The 20,292-nt window shown below is 44.3% G+C and overlaps 1 protein-coding gene across 1 annotated transcript in view; it reads left to right on the top strand.

Annotated features, from left to right (window-relative positions):
- ITGA1 (integrin subunit alpha 1) overlaps window positions 1–20,292 on the top strand; it is a 329,669-nt gene that overhangs the window by 241,437 nt on the left and 67,940 nt on the right. Inside the window, exons 15-18 of the mRNA XM_075342876.1 lie at window positions 2,276–2,406; window positions 13,739–13,905; window positions 13,991–14,124; window positions 16,769–16,879. Of these exons, the coding sequence (XP_075198991.1) occupies window positions 2,276–2,406; window positions 13,739–13,905; window positions 13,991–14,124; window positions 16,769–16,879 (543 nt within the window). The remainder of the gene's footprint in view (window positions 1–2,275; window positions 2,407–13,738; window positions 13,906–13,990; window positions 14,125–16,768; window positions 16,880–20,292) is intronic.

The raw sequence follows: 20,292 nt of genomic DNA, 5'->3' as shown, positions 1-20,292 counted from the left end.
CTCATGTTAGCACTCACCTTTTCTTATAACAATAAATAATTAATCAGTTTAATATCAGTCAATACCAATACCAGCTCAATTCTTAAAGGGTTTGTCCACTACTTTTAAATTGATAGCTCATCATTGTCTAATCGTCCGGGGTCTGACACCTCGCACCCTAGCCAATCAGCTGTTTTCGGTCCCGGTGGCGACACAAGACAGCAGGAAATGCTCAGTTTTGGAGTTGCTCCAACTTCTGATAGTGGCTGTGGCCGGGTACTGCACATCCACCTTCCATTCTAATCAGTAGGAGGTGGATGTGCACTACCCAACCGCGACCACTATCAGAAGATGGAGCAGATACAGAACTGAGCATTTCCGGCTGTCTGCTGCCGCCGCAGGATCCGAGAACAGATGATCGACATTGGTGCGGGTTGTTGGACCCTGGCTGATCAGACATTGATGACCTATCCTAAGGATAGAACATCAATGTAAAAGTAGGGGATAACCCCTTTAATTGCCTCAAGCCGATATTTCAAATCCATTCATAAATACTCGTAACCACGAAGCCAGAGAACTGGGCGTTACCTCCCTCCCTCCAATAACGCTTGCAAAATAAGATATAAATTTGGGGGGTGGGGTGGAGGGACAGGAGTCTTCAATTCTTTGCTAAAAATTGACATGGAGCACCAGAGTGCAGAGATTAAAAAGAACTAAGAACCCCCCTTCTTGCAGCATCCTCTAATCCTCCAGTCCAAATTCAAACAGGAAAAACATCACTAGGTCCTCCAGTTCTAACCAGCAACCTGAAAGCCTGGTCTCTCAGTGGCTTGTTTAACCTTTAGTGAAACCCAAACAACAAAGAGCTAATTGTAACCAAAATTATGTATTTATCATAAGGACCTCCTTTCTCTTATTGCCCGTGGATTATCATTCTTCCAAATGTCCAAAACATTCCATTAGAAAAAATAACATTACCCAAATTCTCTTGACTCCGATCCTTGTTCTTCCTGCAGAATATCAGTCTATAAAAAGTACAGAGATTGGACTGCAGCAGACTGGAACATTTTAGTCATCTTTGGGGTGGTTTTTCATCCATGAAGGGGGCTCACACACAACTTTGTCTAAGACACTGACATTAATAAAGTCTTAGGGGTACTTTGCACACTACGACATCGCAGGTGCGATGTCGGTGGGGTCAAATCGAAAGTGTCGCACATCCGGCGTCGCTGTCGATATCGAAGTGTGTAAATCCTTTTTGATACGATTAACGAGCGCAAAAGCATCGTAATCGTATCATCGGTGTAGTGTCCGACATTTTCATAATTTCGCTGCAGCGACGGTACGATGTTGTTCCTCATTCCCCTGCGGTAGCACACATCGCTGTGTGAGAAGCCGCAGGAGCAAGAAACATCTCCTCACCTGCGTCACCGCGGCTCACGCCGGATATGCGGAAGGACAGAGGTGGGCGGGATGTTTACATCCCGCTCATCTCCGCCCCTCCGCTTCTATTGGACGCCTGCCGTGTGACGTCGCTGTGACGCCGCATGACTCGCCCCCTTAGGAAGGAGGCGGTTCGCCGGCCATAGCGACATCGCAGGGCAGGTATGTGCATGTGAAGCTGCCGTAGCGATAATGTTCGCTACGGCAGGTATCGCAAGATATCGCTGCTGTGACAGGGGCGGGGACTATCGCACTCGGCATCGCTGCCATCGACTTGCGATGTCGTAGTGTGCAAAGTACCCCTTACAGTAGATCTATCCATCTTCCCAACCATGCAGGAGCAATTTGGTGATGTACAATACTGTTCCCAGCATGATGTAGACCATGTCAAAAGGCAAAAGTGATAACTAAGTCAACAGAACATTGAAATTTTGACTCCATGGTCACGAAACTCCTCTTACCTCAATCCCAGATAATAATAATAATAACAATAATAAGAACCTGTGGTTGATCCTCCAAACGCGGGTGGAGAAACAAAAAGACAGAAATTTTGATAAACTGCAAGAATTTAATTGCAGAAGTCTTGAAAAATAAAAGGTCAACACTGTAAATTTCAAGTCTTTGCATAAACTTGTATTTGTCAATAAAAAATATAAAAAAGTATGAAATGCTGATAATTATTCTTCACTAACCATAGAAACAGCCGACTGAAAGATCTAAAAACACTGAAGCAGCAAACGTTAAAACCAAAATTTGTGTCAATCTCAACTTTCATCTTCGACTGTAGAGTAGAAAATACATATTTAATTGTTTCTCTTCTTTCATTATATTTCACTGTTTCTCCACTTAATAGCACATTCCATCAGGTGGGGATGGAAAGAAGGTTAAGTTTTTCGGTCAGTCCATACATGGCGAGATGGATTTGGATGGTGATGGCCTAATAGATGTAACAATTGGAGGAGCTGGAGGTGCTACACTTTTTTGGTAAGTATGAAGGATTTTTTTTATATGTACAGCCTAAGTATGCCCAGTAGTAAACATTTCAAGCCCCACTGGAGACAAAAAAACAGAGGCAATAAATGTCTTCCCCTTATAAATCATAGTTTCAAAAATGTACACTATTTAAAGGGGTTGTCCAGGACTATATGATAAGTATGTGCCTAAAAACTAACAAGGCAGGTTCCTGCAAACAGAGGCAGTTATTTGCCTGTTGTTCCCGGTACCGGCACAGGGCAGTCATTGACCGCTACTGCTTGCGATTCAGTGGCTCCAGGACAACAGAGCATCTCCTCTTCTTCTGGGCTTTCAGCATCATGCTGGTTAGCAGATGGCTTCCTGCAGGTAGGAAGCGGGGAGTCAGCTGTCAATCAGCATGATGTTGGCAGTTACGCCCTGTCCACAGAGCAGGAAAAAAAGCCACCACACTGTCGATGTGACGTCAGCAGGAACCGCTGACTCGCTGGCAGGAGATCAATGCCGGGCACAACAGGCAGTTAGTTAGTTAGTTCTTAGGCACATTGTAAAAGAAAATTATGTACCAGATCCGCTTTAATATGTGTCAATGGAGGTGATTACACAGCTTTAGCCAATATTTATTACCAAGACCTAGAGCTTGAATCCTCTGCTGCCACTACAAGGAATGTAGTGGCCCATTATTGCTATAGATGATGTTATAATTAGCTACCAGACACTTTTATAGTGCTTCAAGGATCAGGTATGGAAAGGTTTAAGATGCCGAATATTGTTTCAAAATAGATTCCGAACTTTTATACCTATTGGGTAGACACAAAGAGCTGCTGCCCTAGTTGCTTTCTATGCGCCTCTATTGCGCATCAGAGGGTGTCAGATCGTTGTGAGGATGGCGTGGGATGGAGATTCAACGGGGAAAGGAAGTGAGTGGAGAAAGGTGTTCTTGTCAGACATGTGTGGTGCGTGCAGCTGAATTTCTCCGTCAAGTGCCTGTGTACAATAGATGTATGCATAGGTTACTGGAGCTCCGGACAAGTAAATCGTTAAATTGTGACCTCATGGTCTAGTACGGATCATCTTAAAGAGTTCACTATGACTAGAGTATTGGGCCACCTATAAATTGTACCTACATGAGGAGCAATGGTCTCCCATTCTATCCCTGATTATTAAAATGGAGATGATTCTATCTTTGTAAGTATAACAACTTCCACTCTTATAATAATAAGTTTTATGTCTATAGCGCCAACATATTCCGCAGCGCTTTACAATTCAGAGTGGACATGTACAGACAATATGAGACAATACAAAATAACAAATTTAAGATACCAGGAGGAGTGAGGGCCCTGCTCGTAAGCTTACAGTCTATGAGGGAATAGGGGAGGCACAAAAGGTGAATGGGGGGAAGCTTGTAATTTATGGTCCAGCCTTCGATTTAATAGGGGATTCAAAACCAGCTGCGTGGGCCGGTCACCTGTGACGCCCTGGCAAAACCAGGGTGTCACAGACCTGCAGAAATCCAGCAAAGAGCAGGTCATTCTCCTCCTTGGTAACCTGATCCCACACCAGTGCAGCAGGACAGACACCCCCCCCCAGTGTATGAGCAAAACAGAGCAGCAGGGGAGGGGCTGGAGCAGAGTGTGTGGAGAGAGGGAGAGGAGAGGAGCCCGGAGTTGTAGCTTCCGGGCTGCTACAGAAGCGTGCTCCAAAAGGGCCGGGACAGGCTGTTAGTGAGGAAGTGACTTGAGGTGACCGGGGCAGGGTAGTGGCCCGCTGGTATCGAAAGAGATCCCGGATCACTGCAGGGGAGTGGACTCCCCGTTCCCGGCTGAGGAGGAAAGAAAGAGAAAGAGTGGAGAAAGAGGCACGTGGCTGCAGGGAAAGAACAGGGACTGCTGCACCATGTGTGGGACTTCAACACCCTCCGTACCGAAGGCTGCGGACACCGGCAATTTCTGGTTAATTCCTGACTCTGTGTGAATTTCCTTGCAAAGCGAACAGTGAGTAACAACATCCCCCGGTCCAACCGGGCGCACAGCTCTCAGACGGTCTCCATCTCCTCCCTGCACCACCTCACTGGGGTCCGGGGACACCAACACCCTACCCGTGGAGGGAAATCACCACCTTGCTGCCCACCACCATCACCGGGATCCATTAACCGGCAGCGGCGGTGCTCCGTTACTTCACCGCACACCACGGGTGGTGTCACGGACAATCTCCCTTACCTAATCCCCTTCTTACTGTGGAGCCTGGGATCACAGACTTGGTCACGCCACTGTCATACCCACAGAAGTGACCCCGTGGCCCGGATCTGAGTACCCCTTATCCCGGGGCGACACACACCAGCCACAATTTATACAAGTACAGAGTGTAATAAAGTACATGAAGAGTAATGGAATAAGAAGATACAGGGGAAAAGAATTGGAAGTAAATTTTATGAAGGGCAGAAAGGGACTAGATTAGATCTTCTGGGTTCTACAAGATTTTGAAGTGTGTCTATGGGATTTTTTTGCCCAGTCTTCCAGGAGAGCGTTTGTGAGGGCAGATGTTGTGCTCTGGGACACAGTTAAACTGGAATAGAAAAGGGCCTTCCCTAAAGTGCTACCTCAAACTTGGAAACATACCTTTGTCCAATTCAGTATGTCTTAAGGCCCTGTCACACGCAACGACGTATCTAACAATATTTCGCCTGGTCACGGATTCCGTGGCGCATATCCGGCATAGTTAGCGACGTCTTTGCGTGTCACACCAATGAGCGACCATTAACAATGGAAAATAGTCACCAAATCGTCCATCGTTGACACGTCGTTCATTTTAAAAAAATCGTTGATTGTTGAGGTCACAGGTTGTTCATCGTTCCCGAGGCAGCATACATCGCTACGTGTGACACCTCGGGAACGACGAACTACAGCCTACCTGCGGCCGCCGACAATGAGGAAGGAAGGAGGTGGGCGGGATGTTAAGGCCGCTCATCTCCGCCCCTCCGCTTCTATTGGTCGGCCGCTTAGTGACGCCGTACGAACCGCCCCCTTGAAAGGAGGCGGTTCGCCGGCAACAGCGACATCGCTAGGCAGGTAAGTCCGTGTGACGGCTTTGAACGATATTGTGCACCACGGGCAGCAATTTGCCCGTGATGCACAAACGACGGGGCGGGTACGCTCGCTGCGTGTGACGGGGCCTTAAGTATGCTAAGGGATTAAGATGTTTCTTCACTGGAACAAAGTGGTCTAGACTTAAATTGGGAAAAAAAAACATAACATTATCTCTCCTCTCCTTCACCAAACTTTACAGCTGGCATAATACAGTTAGGAAGGAAATATTCTCATGCAATTCACCAAACCCAGACTCGTCCATCAGTCGGCAGATAGAGGACATGTTTCCACTGCTCCAGAATCTATTGGTCGCAGCTTCACAAAACTCCATTCAATGCTTATCATTGTGTTTGGTGACGTAAGGCTGCATGCAGCTACTCGGCCATGAAAACCAATTCCATAAAGTTCCTGGTGCTGAGATTAATACTAGAGAAAGTTTGGACCCTGCAGCTTATAAAGTTAGGCTGCTTTCACACTTCCTTTGTTTTGCATCAGTCACAATCTGTCATCTTGAGGAAATACGGTATCCTGCAAAATACCGTTTTTTTCCCATAGACTTGAATTAACGAAGGATTGCAACTGAGGGCCCTGCGTTGCTATGTGACTGATCAGTCTTGGAATGACTGACCGCCGAATGGAATCAACGCAAAATGTAACGTTTTTTGTAGCGTTGAAAAAACGCAGTGCGTAGGATTCCATCCGTTGTTGGTTATAATGGAAGCCTATGGGCGCCTGAATCCATCCAATACGTCAAATGATGGATTCCGGCGACGGTTCCGTCTTTTAGCATCAGAGCATGCTCAGAAGTGTAAATTCCTTTCTGGTTAGAAAATATCTCTCTCTCTCTGTCGGTCTCTCTGTCTGTCGGTCGGACTCTCTCTCTCTGTCTCTATCTCTCTCTCTGTCGGTTGGTCTGTCTCTCCCTCTCACCCCCTCTCTCATACTCACCGATCACCGGCATGGCGTTGCACGGCTGTCACATTGCTCCGGCGGCCTCTCCTGCTTTTGAAAATGCCATTATTCCATCTCGTATTCACTGCTTCCCCCGTCCCCCGCCCCTCCATAGCTGCCACTAAGTCCTAGCTTAGTGATGACAGGTGTCTATGAGACACCACCCATCACTAAACGGTAATGAAAGTAAATACACACAAACACCGAAATATCCTTTATTAGAAATAAAAGACAAAAAAAACCCTCTTTCACCACTTTATTAATCCCCAAATACCCCTCCAGGTCCGGCGTAATCGACATGAAGTCCCACGACGCTTTCAGCTCTGCTACACCGGAAGCTGACTAGAGCAGCCATAGAGCACCGACGCTCGCTGTGAGCTCCACAGATCAACTTTAGTGAGTCAGCGGTTACATGCGGCCACAGCTGGATTCTGCCAGGTACAAACTGCTTCAGTGGATCCGTTTTTTTAACGGATCCGTCCCATCAGCTGTACCACAACATGCGATGGATCACATCAGTCACAAAATGGATTGTGACTGATGGAAAACAATGGAAGTGTGAAAGCAGCCTAAGCAGAGCATTGGTGACTTTTCTGCCATCTGCTCCTCAGCACTCGGCCGCCTGCTCTGTAACGTTACATGGTCTCCACTTTATAGCTGAGATGCTGTCGTTCCTTCCTCTTCTTAATATTACCATTTACAGTTGATCATGAAGAAATGTCATGATCTGAATTGTTGCTCCAGTGATTCCTATTACAGGACTGCACTGGTATGTGATATTGGCATTGCAGGAGAAAGTTAAACTCAACAATTAACAGTCGTTCCCAACACTTTTGTTCATTAAAGGGGGCTTTACACGCAGCGACATCGTTAGCGATGTCGCTGGTGAAAGCACCCGCCCCCTTCGGTTGTGCGTCACGGGCAAATCGCTGCCCGTGGCACACAATATCGTTAGGAGCCGTCACACGGACTTACCTGCCTAGCGACATCGCTGTGGCCGGCGAACCGCCTCCTTTCTAAGGGGGCGGTTCGTGCAGCGTCACAGCGGCGTCACTAAGCTGCCGCCCAATAGAAGCGGAGGAGCGGAGATGAGCGGCCGTAACATCCCGCCCACCTCCTTCCTTCCTCATTGCCGGCGGCCGCAGGTAAGCTGTAGTTTGCCGTTCCCGAGGTGTCACACGTAGCGATGTGTGCTGCCTCGGGAACGACGAACAACCTACGTCCTCAACAATCAACAATTTTTTTAAAATGAACGATGTGTCAACGATGGACGATATGGTGAGTATTTTCCATCGTTACCGGCCGCTCGTTGGTGTCACACACAACGACGTCACTAGCAATGCTGGATGCGCGTCACGGAATCCGTGACCCCTGCAATATATCGTTAGATACGTCGCTGCGTGTAACGGGGCCTTTAGGCTTCCAAAAACACAGAAAAATGGTGCATCATTTGTCACAGTTGCAGCAAAAATATGCACTGTGGCTGCAACGTGTAATTGCAGCTATTGGGTCCAATTTTTTTTATTACATTTACGCCCTTTTTGTCTAGGTTTTGATGTTTTTCACCTGTTTTTCATTTGCGTCGTATTCATCTATTAATTTGTGCCATTTACAAATTCCATATTGTATGTGTTTGCTTTTTTATATTTGTAACTATGGCCACTGTCTTCCTAAGTCTCTCGGATGGTTTGTAATCATTTAAAGAGACTCTGTCAGCACAGAATGACTGTTCAAGCCAAGTGCAAGCAATCGGTGCATCAAGGCAGGGCCAAACATGTTGGTGCAACTTTCCACCTGCATGTTATCTTTCTATCTACACCTTCCCCTTTTCTATGATTGACAGTTCTAGCTTCATACAGCCAGAGAAGAACAGCTAAAGAAGGAAAACCAGCAGGTAGAAAGGTACACTTAAATGTTTAGCCCCGCCATGATGCACTGAGCGCCTGTGCTTGGTTTGAACAGTCATCCTGTGTGGACAGAGTCTCTTTAACACAATCTTGCCATTCTGTAGATTTCCCAGATCAGCAGATAAGGAACTGGAACACAATTAGATGAAAAAGTTATCACCTCATTGAAGAAAAAAGAAGTCAGATTATTTTATAAGCTTTTGCCACCATTTCAGTACAAGTTAGAATGACCCCTACTGAAAGTATTCAACACTTTTTTTTTGCCTTATGACCCTACCAATTGGCGTGTTTTTAAGAAAAGAACTAGGAGTAATTCCACATATCATATTTAAAAAATATACATTTTATTATAGAATAATTAGTACAAAAAAGTGATGGACGTACAAAAAACACATTAAAAATGCAGTGTTACAGTGTACAAAACACACAAGGATGCGGAGGGTTAACGCGCTGTTATCCAAATTGATTTGGTTTATAGGAATCCCAAGAGTATAATAGACATTATAGTCAAATTCGCGATTCCTTTGGATGTTGATATAATAAATAACAGAGGTAACAATTATCAGATTATGCTAAATAATGGTCATATGGTGACTAAACTGCAACCACCGAATATGAGGTTATACATATGCATGAAACATTTTTTTATATATATATATATATATATATATATATATAGTACAGATTATACCTATGAGCTGACTAGGAATTTGTGACTATACATTGAAATATTCATCAGCACAGACCTTCATATATGAAGAATTAGGTTATTGCCTTATTACCATTAGGTCTACATATATGGACTTGACAATTATATTTCACTTAATAGTGAGAGAGTGCTAGTAAAGTCTTGTAGTATATAATATGTATCTCATCACTATGACATCAGGACAGACAACAAGTCCATATATTGTAAATCAGCATATAGTCACACAGGTAACTCTGATTTAATCCTTCAGACAAAAAGTAAAGGTTCACCAAACCATTATATGCATGTAAAAAATATAGAGTCTATCATGGCTGGCTGGCTACACCATATAGGCAAATACCCATTTGCGCATTAGTATTGCATTGTTAGGTTACCCATGTTAGAATTTAGTCGGTTAGCAGCGCATCCACCTCCACCCCTATGTACATTTCGCATCAAATGCTTGCTCAGGGGGCTCCTTTACTAGCACTCTCTCAATATCAAGTGAAATATAATTGTCAAGTCCATATATGTAGACCTAATGGTAATAAGGCAATAAACTAATTCTTCATATATGAAGGTCTGTGCTGATGATTATTTGAATGTACAGTCAGGGCCAGAAATATTTGGACAGTGACACAAGTTTTGTTATTTTAGCTGTTTACAAAAACATGTTCAGAAATACAATTATATATATAATATGGGCTGAAAGTGCACACTCCCAGCTGCAATATGAGAGTTTTCACATCCAAATCGGAGAAAGGGTTTAGGAATCATAGCTCTGTAATGCATAGCCTCCTCTTTTTCAAGGGACCAAAAGTAATTGGACAAGGGACTCTAAGGGCTGCAATTAACTCTGAAGGCGTCTCCCTCGTTAACCTGTAATCAATGAAGTAGTTAAAAGGTCTGGGGTTGATTACAGGTGTGTGGTTTTGCATTTGGAAGCTGTTGCTGTGACCAGACAACATGCGGTCTAAGGAACTCAAAATTGAGGTGAAGCAGAACATCCTGAGGCTGAAAAAAAAGAAAAAATCCATCAGAGAGATAGCAGACATGCTTGGAGTAGCAAAATCAACAGTTGGGTACATTCTGAGAAAAAAGGAATTGACTGGTGAGCTTGGGAACTCAAAAAGGCCTGGGCGTCCACGGATGACAACAGTGGTGGATGATCGCCGCATACTTTCTTTGGTGAAGAAGAACCCGTTCACAACATCAACTGAAGTCCAGAACACTCTCAGTGAAGTTGGTGTATCTGTCTCTAAGTCAACAGTAAAGAGAAGACTCCATGAAAGTAAATACAAAGGGTTCACATCTAGATGCAAACCATTCATCAATTCCAAAAATAGACAGGCCAGAGTTAAATTTGCTGAAAAACACCTCATGAAGCCAGCTCAGTTCTGGAAAAGTATTCTATGGACAGATGAGACAAAGATCAACCTGTACCAGAATGATGGGAAGAAAAAAGTTTGGAGAAGAAAAGGAACGGCACATGATCCAAGGCACACCACATCCTCTGTAAAACATGGTGGAGGCAACATGATGGCATGGGCATGCATGGCTTTCAATGGCACTGGGTCACTTGTGTTTATTGATGACATAACAGCAGACAAGAGTAGCCGGATGAATTCTGAAGTGTACCGGGATATACTTTCAGCCCAGATTCAGCCAAATGCCGCAAAGTTGATCGGACGGCGCTTCATAGTACAGATGGACAATGACCCCAAGCATACAGCCAAAGCTACCCAGGAGTTCATGAGTGCAAAAAAGTGGAACATTCTGCAATGGCCAAGTCAATCACCAGATCTTAACCCAATTGAGCATGCATTTCACTTGCTCAAATCCAGACTTAAGACGGAAAGACCCACAAACAAGCAAGACCTGAAGGCTGCGGCTGTAAAGGCCTGGCAAAGCATTAAGAAGGAGGAAACCCAGCGTTTGGTGATGTCCATGGGTTCCAGACTTAAGGCAGTGATTGCCTCCAAAGGATTCGCAACAAAATATTGAAAATAAAAATATTTTGTTTGGGTTTGTTTTATTTGTCCAATTACTTTTGACCTCCTAAAATGTGGAGTGTTTGTAAAGAAATGTGTACAATTCCTACAATTTCTATCAGATATTTTTGTTCAAACCTTCAAATTAAACGTTACAATCTGCACTTGAATTCTGTTGTAGAGGTTTCATTTCAAATCCAATGTGGTGGCATGCAGAGCCCAACTCGCGAAAATTGTGTCACTGTCCAAATATTTCTGGACCTAACTGTATAGTCACAAATTCCTAGTCAACTCATAGGTATCATCTGTACTAAGGCAATAAATATAATATATATATATATATATATATATATATATATATATATATATATATATATATATATATATTTATATATATATTTATATTTATGTATTTTATATATATATTTATTTATATATTTTTATATATATTTATATATTAATAAATATAATATAATAATTAATAAATATATATATATATATATATATATATTATATATATATTAATAAATATAATATATATATATATATATTATATATATATATAAATGTTGCATGCATATGTATAACTTCATAGTCGGTGGTTGCAGTTTAGTCGCTTTATGACCATTATTTAGCATAATCTGATAATTTTTACCTCTGTTATTTATTGTATCAAAATCCAAAGGAATCATGAATTTGACTATAATGTCTATTATACTCTTGGGATTCCTATAAACCAAATCAATTGGATTACAGCTCGTTAACCCTCCGCATCCTTGTGTGTTTTGTACACTGTAACACTGCATTTTTAATGTGTTTTTTGTACGTCCATCACTTTTCTGTACTAATTATTCTATAATAAAATATATAATTTTTAAATATGATATGTGGAATTACTCTTGGTTCTTTTCTTAAAAATATGAGTCATATGGAGTTAGCATAAAAATGTACGATATAATGAAAATCTGGATATATTTGTCGCTAACAATTGGCGTGTTTGTAAACTTGATACTTTTTACTCTGCCTTTGTGCCATTGGTACTTGCAATAGTTGACTCAAGGGGTAACATGTTAAGCAATGTAATCTTGCCACGGCACTATTCATTAGATATTTCTCTGCCCGATAACAATTTTCTCACAATCCTGACCCCAAAATCCCAACAAAAGATTCAATCAGAGAGACCCATTGTGAGTGCTAAATAAGCAACCAATTAGCAATCCCATGCTTTTTTTGTAGTTTTGTAATCCCATGCTAGTTATTGTTACCTATTGCATTTATTTGTTTATATTGTATTGCTATTTTGAGCTCTTACCCATTCATTGTAGACTACTCTACTGGATTAATCCTTCATCTCCTGCTCTGGTATTAACCTTGTACTGTTTGACCCTTTGTCAGATTGTTTCTCCTGGCCAAACCTTCGCCATCATTGCCCTTGGACTCCAAGGGTTATTCTCAAGTAGTTATTTGATCATCTCACATTTCTGCAGTTTCCCTATGTCATGGTTTTGAGCGTGGTCTCCTCCTTGAGTGACAGCTCCGGAGAGTAGCAGTCCTGCAGGATTAGTAGAACTATAAAGCTCATCACAAGTAACATAGGAAATATGTACATTAGTGAAATAGGAGAGGTAACAGATATATATGTTTTATGGGAGTTTTTTTATTTTTTGCTCATTGGTCTCCTCTAAAGGTGCATATGTGTCATGGGTAAAGTTATTTGCAATGTTTTATACCTAAGCACCACTCTAGTGTTTGTTTTTTTCAGGGCTGAAGTGTTGCTTTATATCTAAGTCCTCTGCCCCTGGTCTTATTCTCCTCTTTCGGCATCTTCACCTTTTTGTTGAGGCCACTCCTGTCTCACGGCGCCATCTTGTTCCCATAACTTCTGACAGTCCATAATTCAGAAGTTATGTAACAAGCTCGCAATATAAGTCTATGAGAGCCAGAACATGGCTCTCTCATACACTTGTATTAAAGAATGACCTCCAGCTCCATGAAACACTGGGGCTGTCAGCAGGTCAAAAACTGCCCTAGACTGGTGCTGAAAACAGGTGAGGACGCTGGAGAGGAATTCTAAGACAGGTGCTGGGGACTTTACACGCAACGACATCGCTAACGAGATGTCGTAGGGGACAAGGAATTCGTGACACACATCCGGCCTTGTTAGCGATGTCGTTGCCTGTGAAACATACGAACAACCGCTAACGATCAAAAATACTCACCTTTAGCGTTGGCACGTCGTTCTAATCCCAAATATCGTTGATGGTGCTGGATGCAGGTTGTTCATCGTTCCTGAGGCAGCATACATCGCTACGTGTGACACCCCGGGAACGAGGAACAACACCTTACTTGCATCCTCTGGCAACGAGGTGGGCGTCACTTTCTTTCGGCTGCTCTCTGCCCCTCCACTTCTATTGGACGGCTGCCGTGTGACATCGCTGTGACGTCCCCCTTAGAAAGGAGGCGGTTCGCCGGCCACAGTGATGTCGCTAGCAGGTAAGTACGTATGACTGCTCCGAGCGATTTTGTACGCCATGGGCATCGATTTGCCCATGACGCACAAACAACGGGGGCGAGTGCTTTTACCAGCGACATCGCTAGTGATGTCGCTGCGTGTAAAGCAGCCTTTAGAGTTAAAGCACCATTCCAATGGTGAAAGAAAGAAAAACACTGGAGTAGTGCATCAACTTGATCAACTGTTAATACATTGCATTACTTCTTCAGGTCCCGGGATGTTGCGGAGGTGGAAGTGAGGCCGACATTTACCCCAAATGTCATCAATATGGAAAATAAGAACTGCCAGAGGAACAACAAGGAGACCGTCTGCATCTCTTCTATATTCTGTTTTTATATCGTAATTAAATCGGGGACAAAAAAACAGGAAAAATTCGGTGAGTCTGAGAGAAGAGGAGCCCAAACAAATGAGCAAGCTTTGTAAACGATGTAATTTTGATTTGTTTGTGATTATGTCTACAGACCTAGAATATAAAATTACTCTGGATTCACATCGATTTCTATCCCGGAGCCTTTTTACTGAAACAAATGGAAGGATTGTACAAGGCATGATCTCACGGAATGGAGAATGTGTGGACCATGACTTTTATATGGTGGCAAGTAACTTGTGTAGTTCAGAATTACAATAATATGTACTGCAAAATAGATTAGGGCGTAACCATTGTTTTAATTTTTATTTCATAAATGAATAGTACACATGATAATAAGGAACTTTGTAATATATCTTATATGAGAATCTGCTTCTTTCCCCTCCTGAATTGATCTTTCTCAATTAATGAGTTAAAAAAATATTAAAATGTATCTGTCATTATAGGAGAACTTGCAGCAGAATGTCTGTGTGATTTCTAGCTCCTCCCTACACTCTCCACAAAATCTTAAAGGGGTTGTCCCCTACTTTTACATTGATGGCCAGTCCTTAGGATAGGTCATTAATGTCTGATCGGCCTGGGTTTGACACCCCACATCCCTGCCGATCAGCTGTTCTCAGCCCCGGTGATGGTAGCAGGAGTTGCTTAGTTCTGGAGCTGCTCCATCTTCTGATAGCTGTCGCGGGTACTGCACATCCACCTTCCATTCTAATCAATAGGAGGCAGATGTGCAATACAGCTCCAGAACTGAGCATTTCCGGCTATCTACTGCCACCGCCCGCACTGTGAACAGCTGATTGGTGGGGGTGCAGGGTGTTGGACCCCAGCCGATCAGACATTGATGACCTATCCTAAGGAAATGCCATCAATGTAAAAGTAGTGGACAACCTCTATAAGAGCCCCAAGTGTTATCTCCTATCTTTCTTCACCGAGTACAGATTTTACCTATGGATTGAGAATAAAGGGTGCTTTACACGCTGCGACATCACTAACGATATATCGTCGGGGTCACGTCGTTAGTGACGCACATCCGGCGCCATTAGCGACATCGCAGCGTGTGACACCAATGAGCGACGATCAACGAGCGCAAAAACGTGAAAAATCGTTGCTCGTTCCTGCAGCAGCACACATCGCTATCTGTGACACCGCAGGAACGACGAACAACATCGTACCTGCAGCAGCAACTATATTAAGGAAATGAACGACGTGTCAATGATTTGCCCGTGTCGCACAACCGACAAGGGCGGGTACGCTCGCAAGCGATATCGATATCGATATCGCAGCGTGTAAAGTACCCTTAAAAGATCAGTCCTGGAGGAGAAAGAAGCAGATTTCACTAATAAGATATATTATAAATTTTCTTATTTTCACGTGTACTTGTAACATGGCCAGGGGCAGTATTCATGGGAAAGGGCTTCACTCCTTCGCTCGCTTCGGCACGCTACCGACACAAGGGTTTGCATTGATGTGGAGGTGTTACCTGGTTGCAGCATAACTTCTTGGTCACAAGCCAGTTTTTCATTGTCTGGTTCACACTGTGCAGTTCCGCATTCAGAGTTATTAAAGTCAAGTCCACAATGGTTTAACAGTGCACATTGTTTACTCGTTTCAAACACCGTTTCACTTTGCATGCCACAGGTTTCACTCTGGGCTTCTTACAAGGCAGTAACATCTTAACACAGACCAGCTCTTCCCATACGGCTGAAGACAAGTTCTCACTGGCTACCAAGGAGGATGGGGGTTTGGCACTTCGCTGTCCCCTGGATATCCAACCACACGGATCCATGTGTAGACTACGCTGCACAGCTGTTACTACTTCAAGGTCACTCCTCGAGTTTAACCCCCAATGTCAGTGACCGTCAGTCAACACTGACTCCGCCACTGTCCACACTCACCTGCTTAATGGGGTGGGGCTCCTCTGGTCCTTCAATTCACCTCAATGGTCCATCTTCAGTCACCTTTACTTCCTCCTGCATGTTACTTCTGCCTGCTCCTCTGTCCACACCACACTCTCCACTCTGCTCCATCTATTCACTTTTTCACTTCACTACTCCTCCAAACTCTACTCTGCCAAAAAATACGAAATAACACTATATCCCCTTCATTGTGGGCCAGCTTCTTTAGTTAACTCTTCCAGCCCTGTCATTATACCTGAGGGCTGTGTCTCCCCTACCGGCTAGGGAACCCAGGACATCTAGTGGTGGCTGGTAGCACTGCACCCAGATACGAAATTTAAATATTTGACTACCACTATAAATATAAATACACTCTTACATCAACAATGACATCTTCAGGGGGTTGCAGGTCACAGTCCACTCTGCTACATATTATCAATTTAGGAAGTAAAAATTAAACATCAGTTACACTTTAAGAATAGTACGGTAATCTGCTGTGATGTCTGCTTGAGCCTGGCAGCAAGTGATCAATTTTACTGCAGCGCCACCACAGGAGAAAAGAGGAATTGCACAGTCTCAATTGAGACCAAAGTACACTTTTTGTATCTGATTAGAGATGGGTGGATTGAGTTGCAGGTTTCCAGGCCAGTGTCCAGGTCAGTGAACTAGAGGACCGTGAATCTCTTACCTTCCAGCATCCCCATTACGGCATTTGATGTGCATGGGCTGGCGCAATGTCATCCGTACGTTGTAACTTCGGGCTAGACAGCGGCCTCCCGCATAGGTGCCATTTACTACAGACCTGGGCACCAGACTGGAGTCCCGCTAATCGATATGCTCATCTCTATATCTGATCTGTACTCTGGCTAATGTATGTGGGTGCAAAAGAGTAGAAGCTACTAAGGTATTTCGGAAAAGGGTGATTATATCATGTGAGCAAAATAATCCCACTAATAAGTTCTTGCACTTTATTGTAGGAGAAGCCTGATTTTTTAAACTCTGTTAATGTATCGGTTGAGTTTAATTTTAAGGATCCAGAAGACGGTCCAGTTCTGAGCCAAGATCGCCCCAACATTGTAAACGCCTATGTAAGTGCTTGATTATACTGGTATTTGCTGATGTTATAAAATTCAGCACTGAATTTGTCATTGGACAAACTGTCTCCTTTAAAAGGGTTACTTGCTGTTGGCCTGAACCCGGCATCATTTTTATTTGGTTCATGTGTCTTTTCATTCCTGAGATGTCTCCCTTATCCTCATTTCTAAATCTAGTCTCGTTAGTCAAGGGGGAGTGATCCTGAAGATACCTCCGTACAGAAATGTTGAGGACCACACCCCCTTGACTACATTTATTTACATTAAAGAGAGGGCCATATGTTAGCGATGGAGAGGACCAGGGACAAATGAAAATGAGATCGGATTTAGGAGACCAACAACAGTTACACAGGGTGAAAACGTTATATATTTATGGATAGTGACTCGTCGTCTTTAATGTCTTGAAAGTAAAATCCAGCACACTGTTTGTGGCTGAAAATGTTGTATATATTTTGTAGGTTTATTAAAAGAGACCGACTGTATAGTCATGTACATGTTTTATATCGCTACTTAGAAATATAAGGAATTAAATGCCAGACAAAACTAAGAGTAAAAAATAATCATATTAATAAGCCAAACATGGCACACGGCTAAAAGGGGAGACAATAGACCTGGCTAATAGGAAAATATGTACACGTAAAAGTGAAATAAGATGATACATATACTTTGTGATATACAAGAGTTTGCAATAAATTATGCCCCAGATGAAGCCTCAGCGAAACGCGCGTTGGTCATGTTTTTCCCATAGATGAGTATACATGTTACATTAATGGATTAATCTTGGATATTTATCTTGACTGTGTCTTTTCTTTTTTCTCAGCGAATGAGTAACTTCCCTTCTTATAGGCTACACCCAGGCCCGGACTGACCATGGGGCAAGTCTGGCAAATGCTAGATGGGCCGGTCCCTGTAGTGAGCCGGTGTCTGTAGTGGGCTGCTCTCTGCTGTCACCGCCGCTCTGCTCAGCAGTGTGCAAGCCGGGCACCGCCGTGCGCACACTAGCTGCAGCAGGACCAGGAGGTAGCGCTGCGCCGACCCTGCTGTGTGCTGTGTGCCCGGCATGCACACACTGCTAAGGAGCGCGGCGGTGCCGGTGACCGCAGCTTCCTCCTACCTATGCAAATCTATTTGCGTCTTTCAGACGTAAATACATTTGAATAGTGCGCCGGGACTGGGCCCCGCCCCCGATGTGCAGCAACGTGATGACATCAGCACCTTGATGGCGTCATCACAGTACTGCGGGCGCCACGCTGGACGCATCAGGCAGTAGTAAGAGCTCCATGGAGGAGCCGAAGATATTAATGGGGATGAGTGGGGAGAGGCTGAGGACACATAACGGGGAACATTTGTGAAGGAACACAGCTTTGTGACAGACAGAGGAGGAGCACTGTATTCCGAGGGAGGGGGGGAGGCAGGAGTGTGTAGTGATGGGGTAGTGTAATTTGTGTGTGTAGTGTGTGGGAGGAGGGGTAATGGGGGATGCATTGTATTGTATTGTGTGTGTGTGTGTTGGCTAATGGGGTGCATTGTATTGTGTGTGGAGGGGAGGGTTAATGGAGGGTGTGTGTGTGTGTGGGGAGGGTTAATGGAGGGTGTATTTGTGTGGGTGTATGTGTAGGGATAATTGGGGTGCAGTGTTTTGTGTGTGTGTGTGTGTGTGTGTGTGTGTGTGTGGATGTGTGGGGGGTAATGGGGGTGCATTGTATTGTGTGAGTGCGGGAAGGGGTAATGGAGGGTGCATTGTATGGTGTGTGTGTGTGTGTGTGTGTGTGAGTGTGTGTGTAGGGGTAATGGGGGTGCATTGTATTGTGTGTTTATGTGGAGGGTTAACGGAGGGTGCATTGTATTGTGTGTGTGTGTGTGTGTGGGGAGGGTTAATGGAGGGTGCATTGTATTGTGTGTGTGTGGGGGGAGGGTTAATGGAGGGTGCATTGTATTGTGTGTGTGTGTGGGAAGGGTTAATGGAGGGTGCTTTGTGTGTGTGTGTGTGTGTGTGTGTGTGAAGGGTTAATGGAGGGTGCATTGTATTGTGTGTGTGTGTGTGTGTGTGTGGAGGGTTAATGGAGGGTGCATTGTGTGTGTGTGTGTGTGTGTGTGTGTGGAGGGTTAATGGAGGGTGCATTGTATTGTGTGTGTGTGTGTGTATGTGTGGGGGAGGGGTAATGGAGGGTGCATTGTATTGTGTGTGTGGGTGGGTGTGTGTGTGTGTAGGGGTAATGGAGGGTGCATTGTATTGTGTGTGTGTGTGGGGGGGATTACAAAAGAGCAGTTTGGGGGGGAATATATAAATAAATAATAATAATAATAATAATAATAATAAAGGTGCAATATGGGGGGACATTATGGAGAGAGGCAGTGTGGGGGTATATTACAAAGAGAGCAGTGTGGAGGGGACATTATGGAGAGAAGCTGTGTATGGGGACATTATGGAAAGAGGCAGCGTGGGGGTATATTAAGGAGAGGCAGTGTGGGAGGTATTTTGGATAAGGCAGTGTGGAGGGATATTTTGTGAAGGAAGCACAGCAATTATTTATTCAGGGGCACAGCATGGGAGATATTTACATTTATGGGGCAATATAATGATACTTTTATTTGTAAAGGTCTGTGTGGGGAAGTGCTGCTGAAGAATAAAGAGGGCGGTCTTCACAGACGAGCAGTGGGCACGAAACCTCATCATGGCGTCTATACTGCGTGGAGACAAAAAGGATGGGAACGACTCAGAAGATGTCACCTATAAAGGTACATGGATGTAAATGATTATTTGTGATATTGCCTGCATCTTATCAGTATTGTGGTTCCTGTAAGGTCCGCAGTCTGATAACAACTCCCGGCATCTCCTCACCATTGTTAAGGACAAGCTGGGAGTTGTAGATTTCGGCATCTTCCGGCCTTCCCATTGATTAGAAAGCCATGGAACCCATAGGGTGGAGGGGCGACATGACTAGAGGGAAGGGAATGAGTGATGGGGTTAATGGAAACAGGAATGGTTTGTTTATAAGGCAGAATAATGGGATTGGTGGGTAGGAGGAGTTCCCTGGAGGAAGAGGTGTGACAGTTGAGGGGTGTAAGTAAAGGACTTTGACTTACCCCCTCTCTCTTGACTTCCGGATATGGAACGATCCGGACGTGCGACAGGATGGCTGCTACCCGGGACCAGCGGATTCATCATGGCAGTGCACGGGCCCCTGGCAGCGCGATCCCACGTCTTGGCTGCTGGGGGTTAACCCGTTGGCACTTTCCCCTCGCTCCCCTGTCAGCTGCGGGCGGCGTCCCCCCTCCCTCATATTTCAGGTACTTGCCGTGTGCAGGGGGAGCGAGGAGGAGATGCGAGAGCCCCTTCGGGGACCCTCCGCGGTAGGATGTGGGCAGGGCAGTACTCAGCTGCTGCTCCGGCCGCTGGAGGAATC

Source organism: Anomaloglossus baeobatrachus, chromosome 1 (genome assembly GCF_048569485.1).
Source record: "Anomaloglossus baeobatrachus isolate aAnoBae1 chromosome 1, aAnoBae1.hap1, whole genome shotgun sequence".
Taxonomy (NCBI): Eukaryota; Metazoa; Chordata; class Amphibia; order Anura; family Aromobatidae; genus Anomaloglossus; species Anomaloglossus baeobatrachus.
Note: the sequence above shows the minus strand (reverse complement) of the source record. Positions and strands in the feature narration are given on the sequence as shown.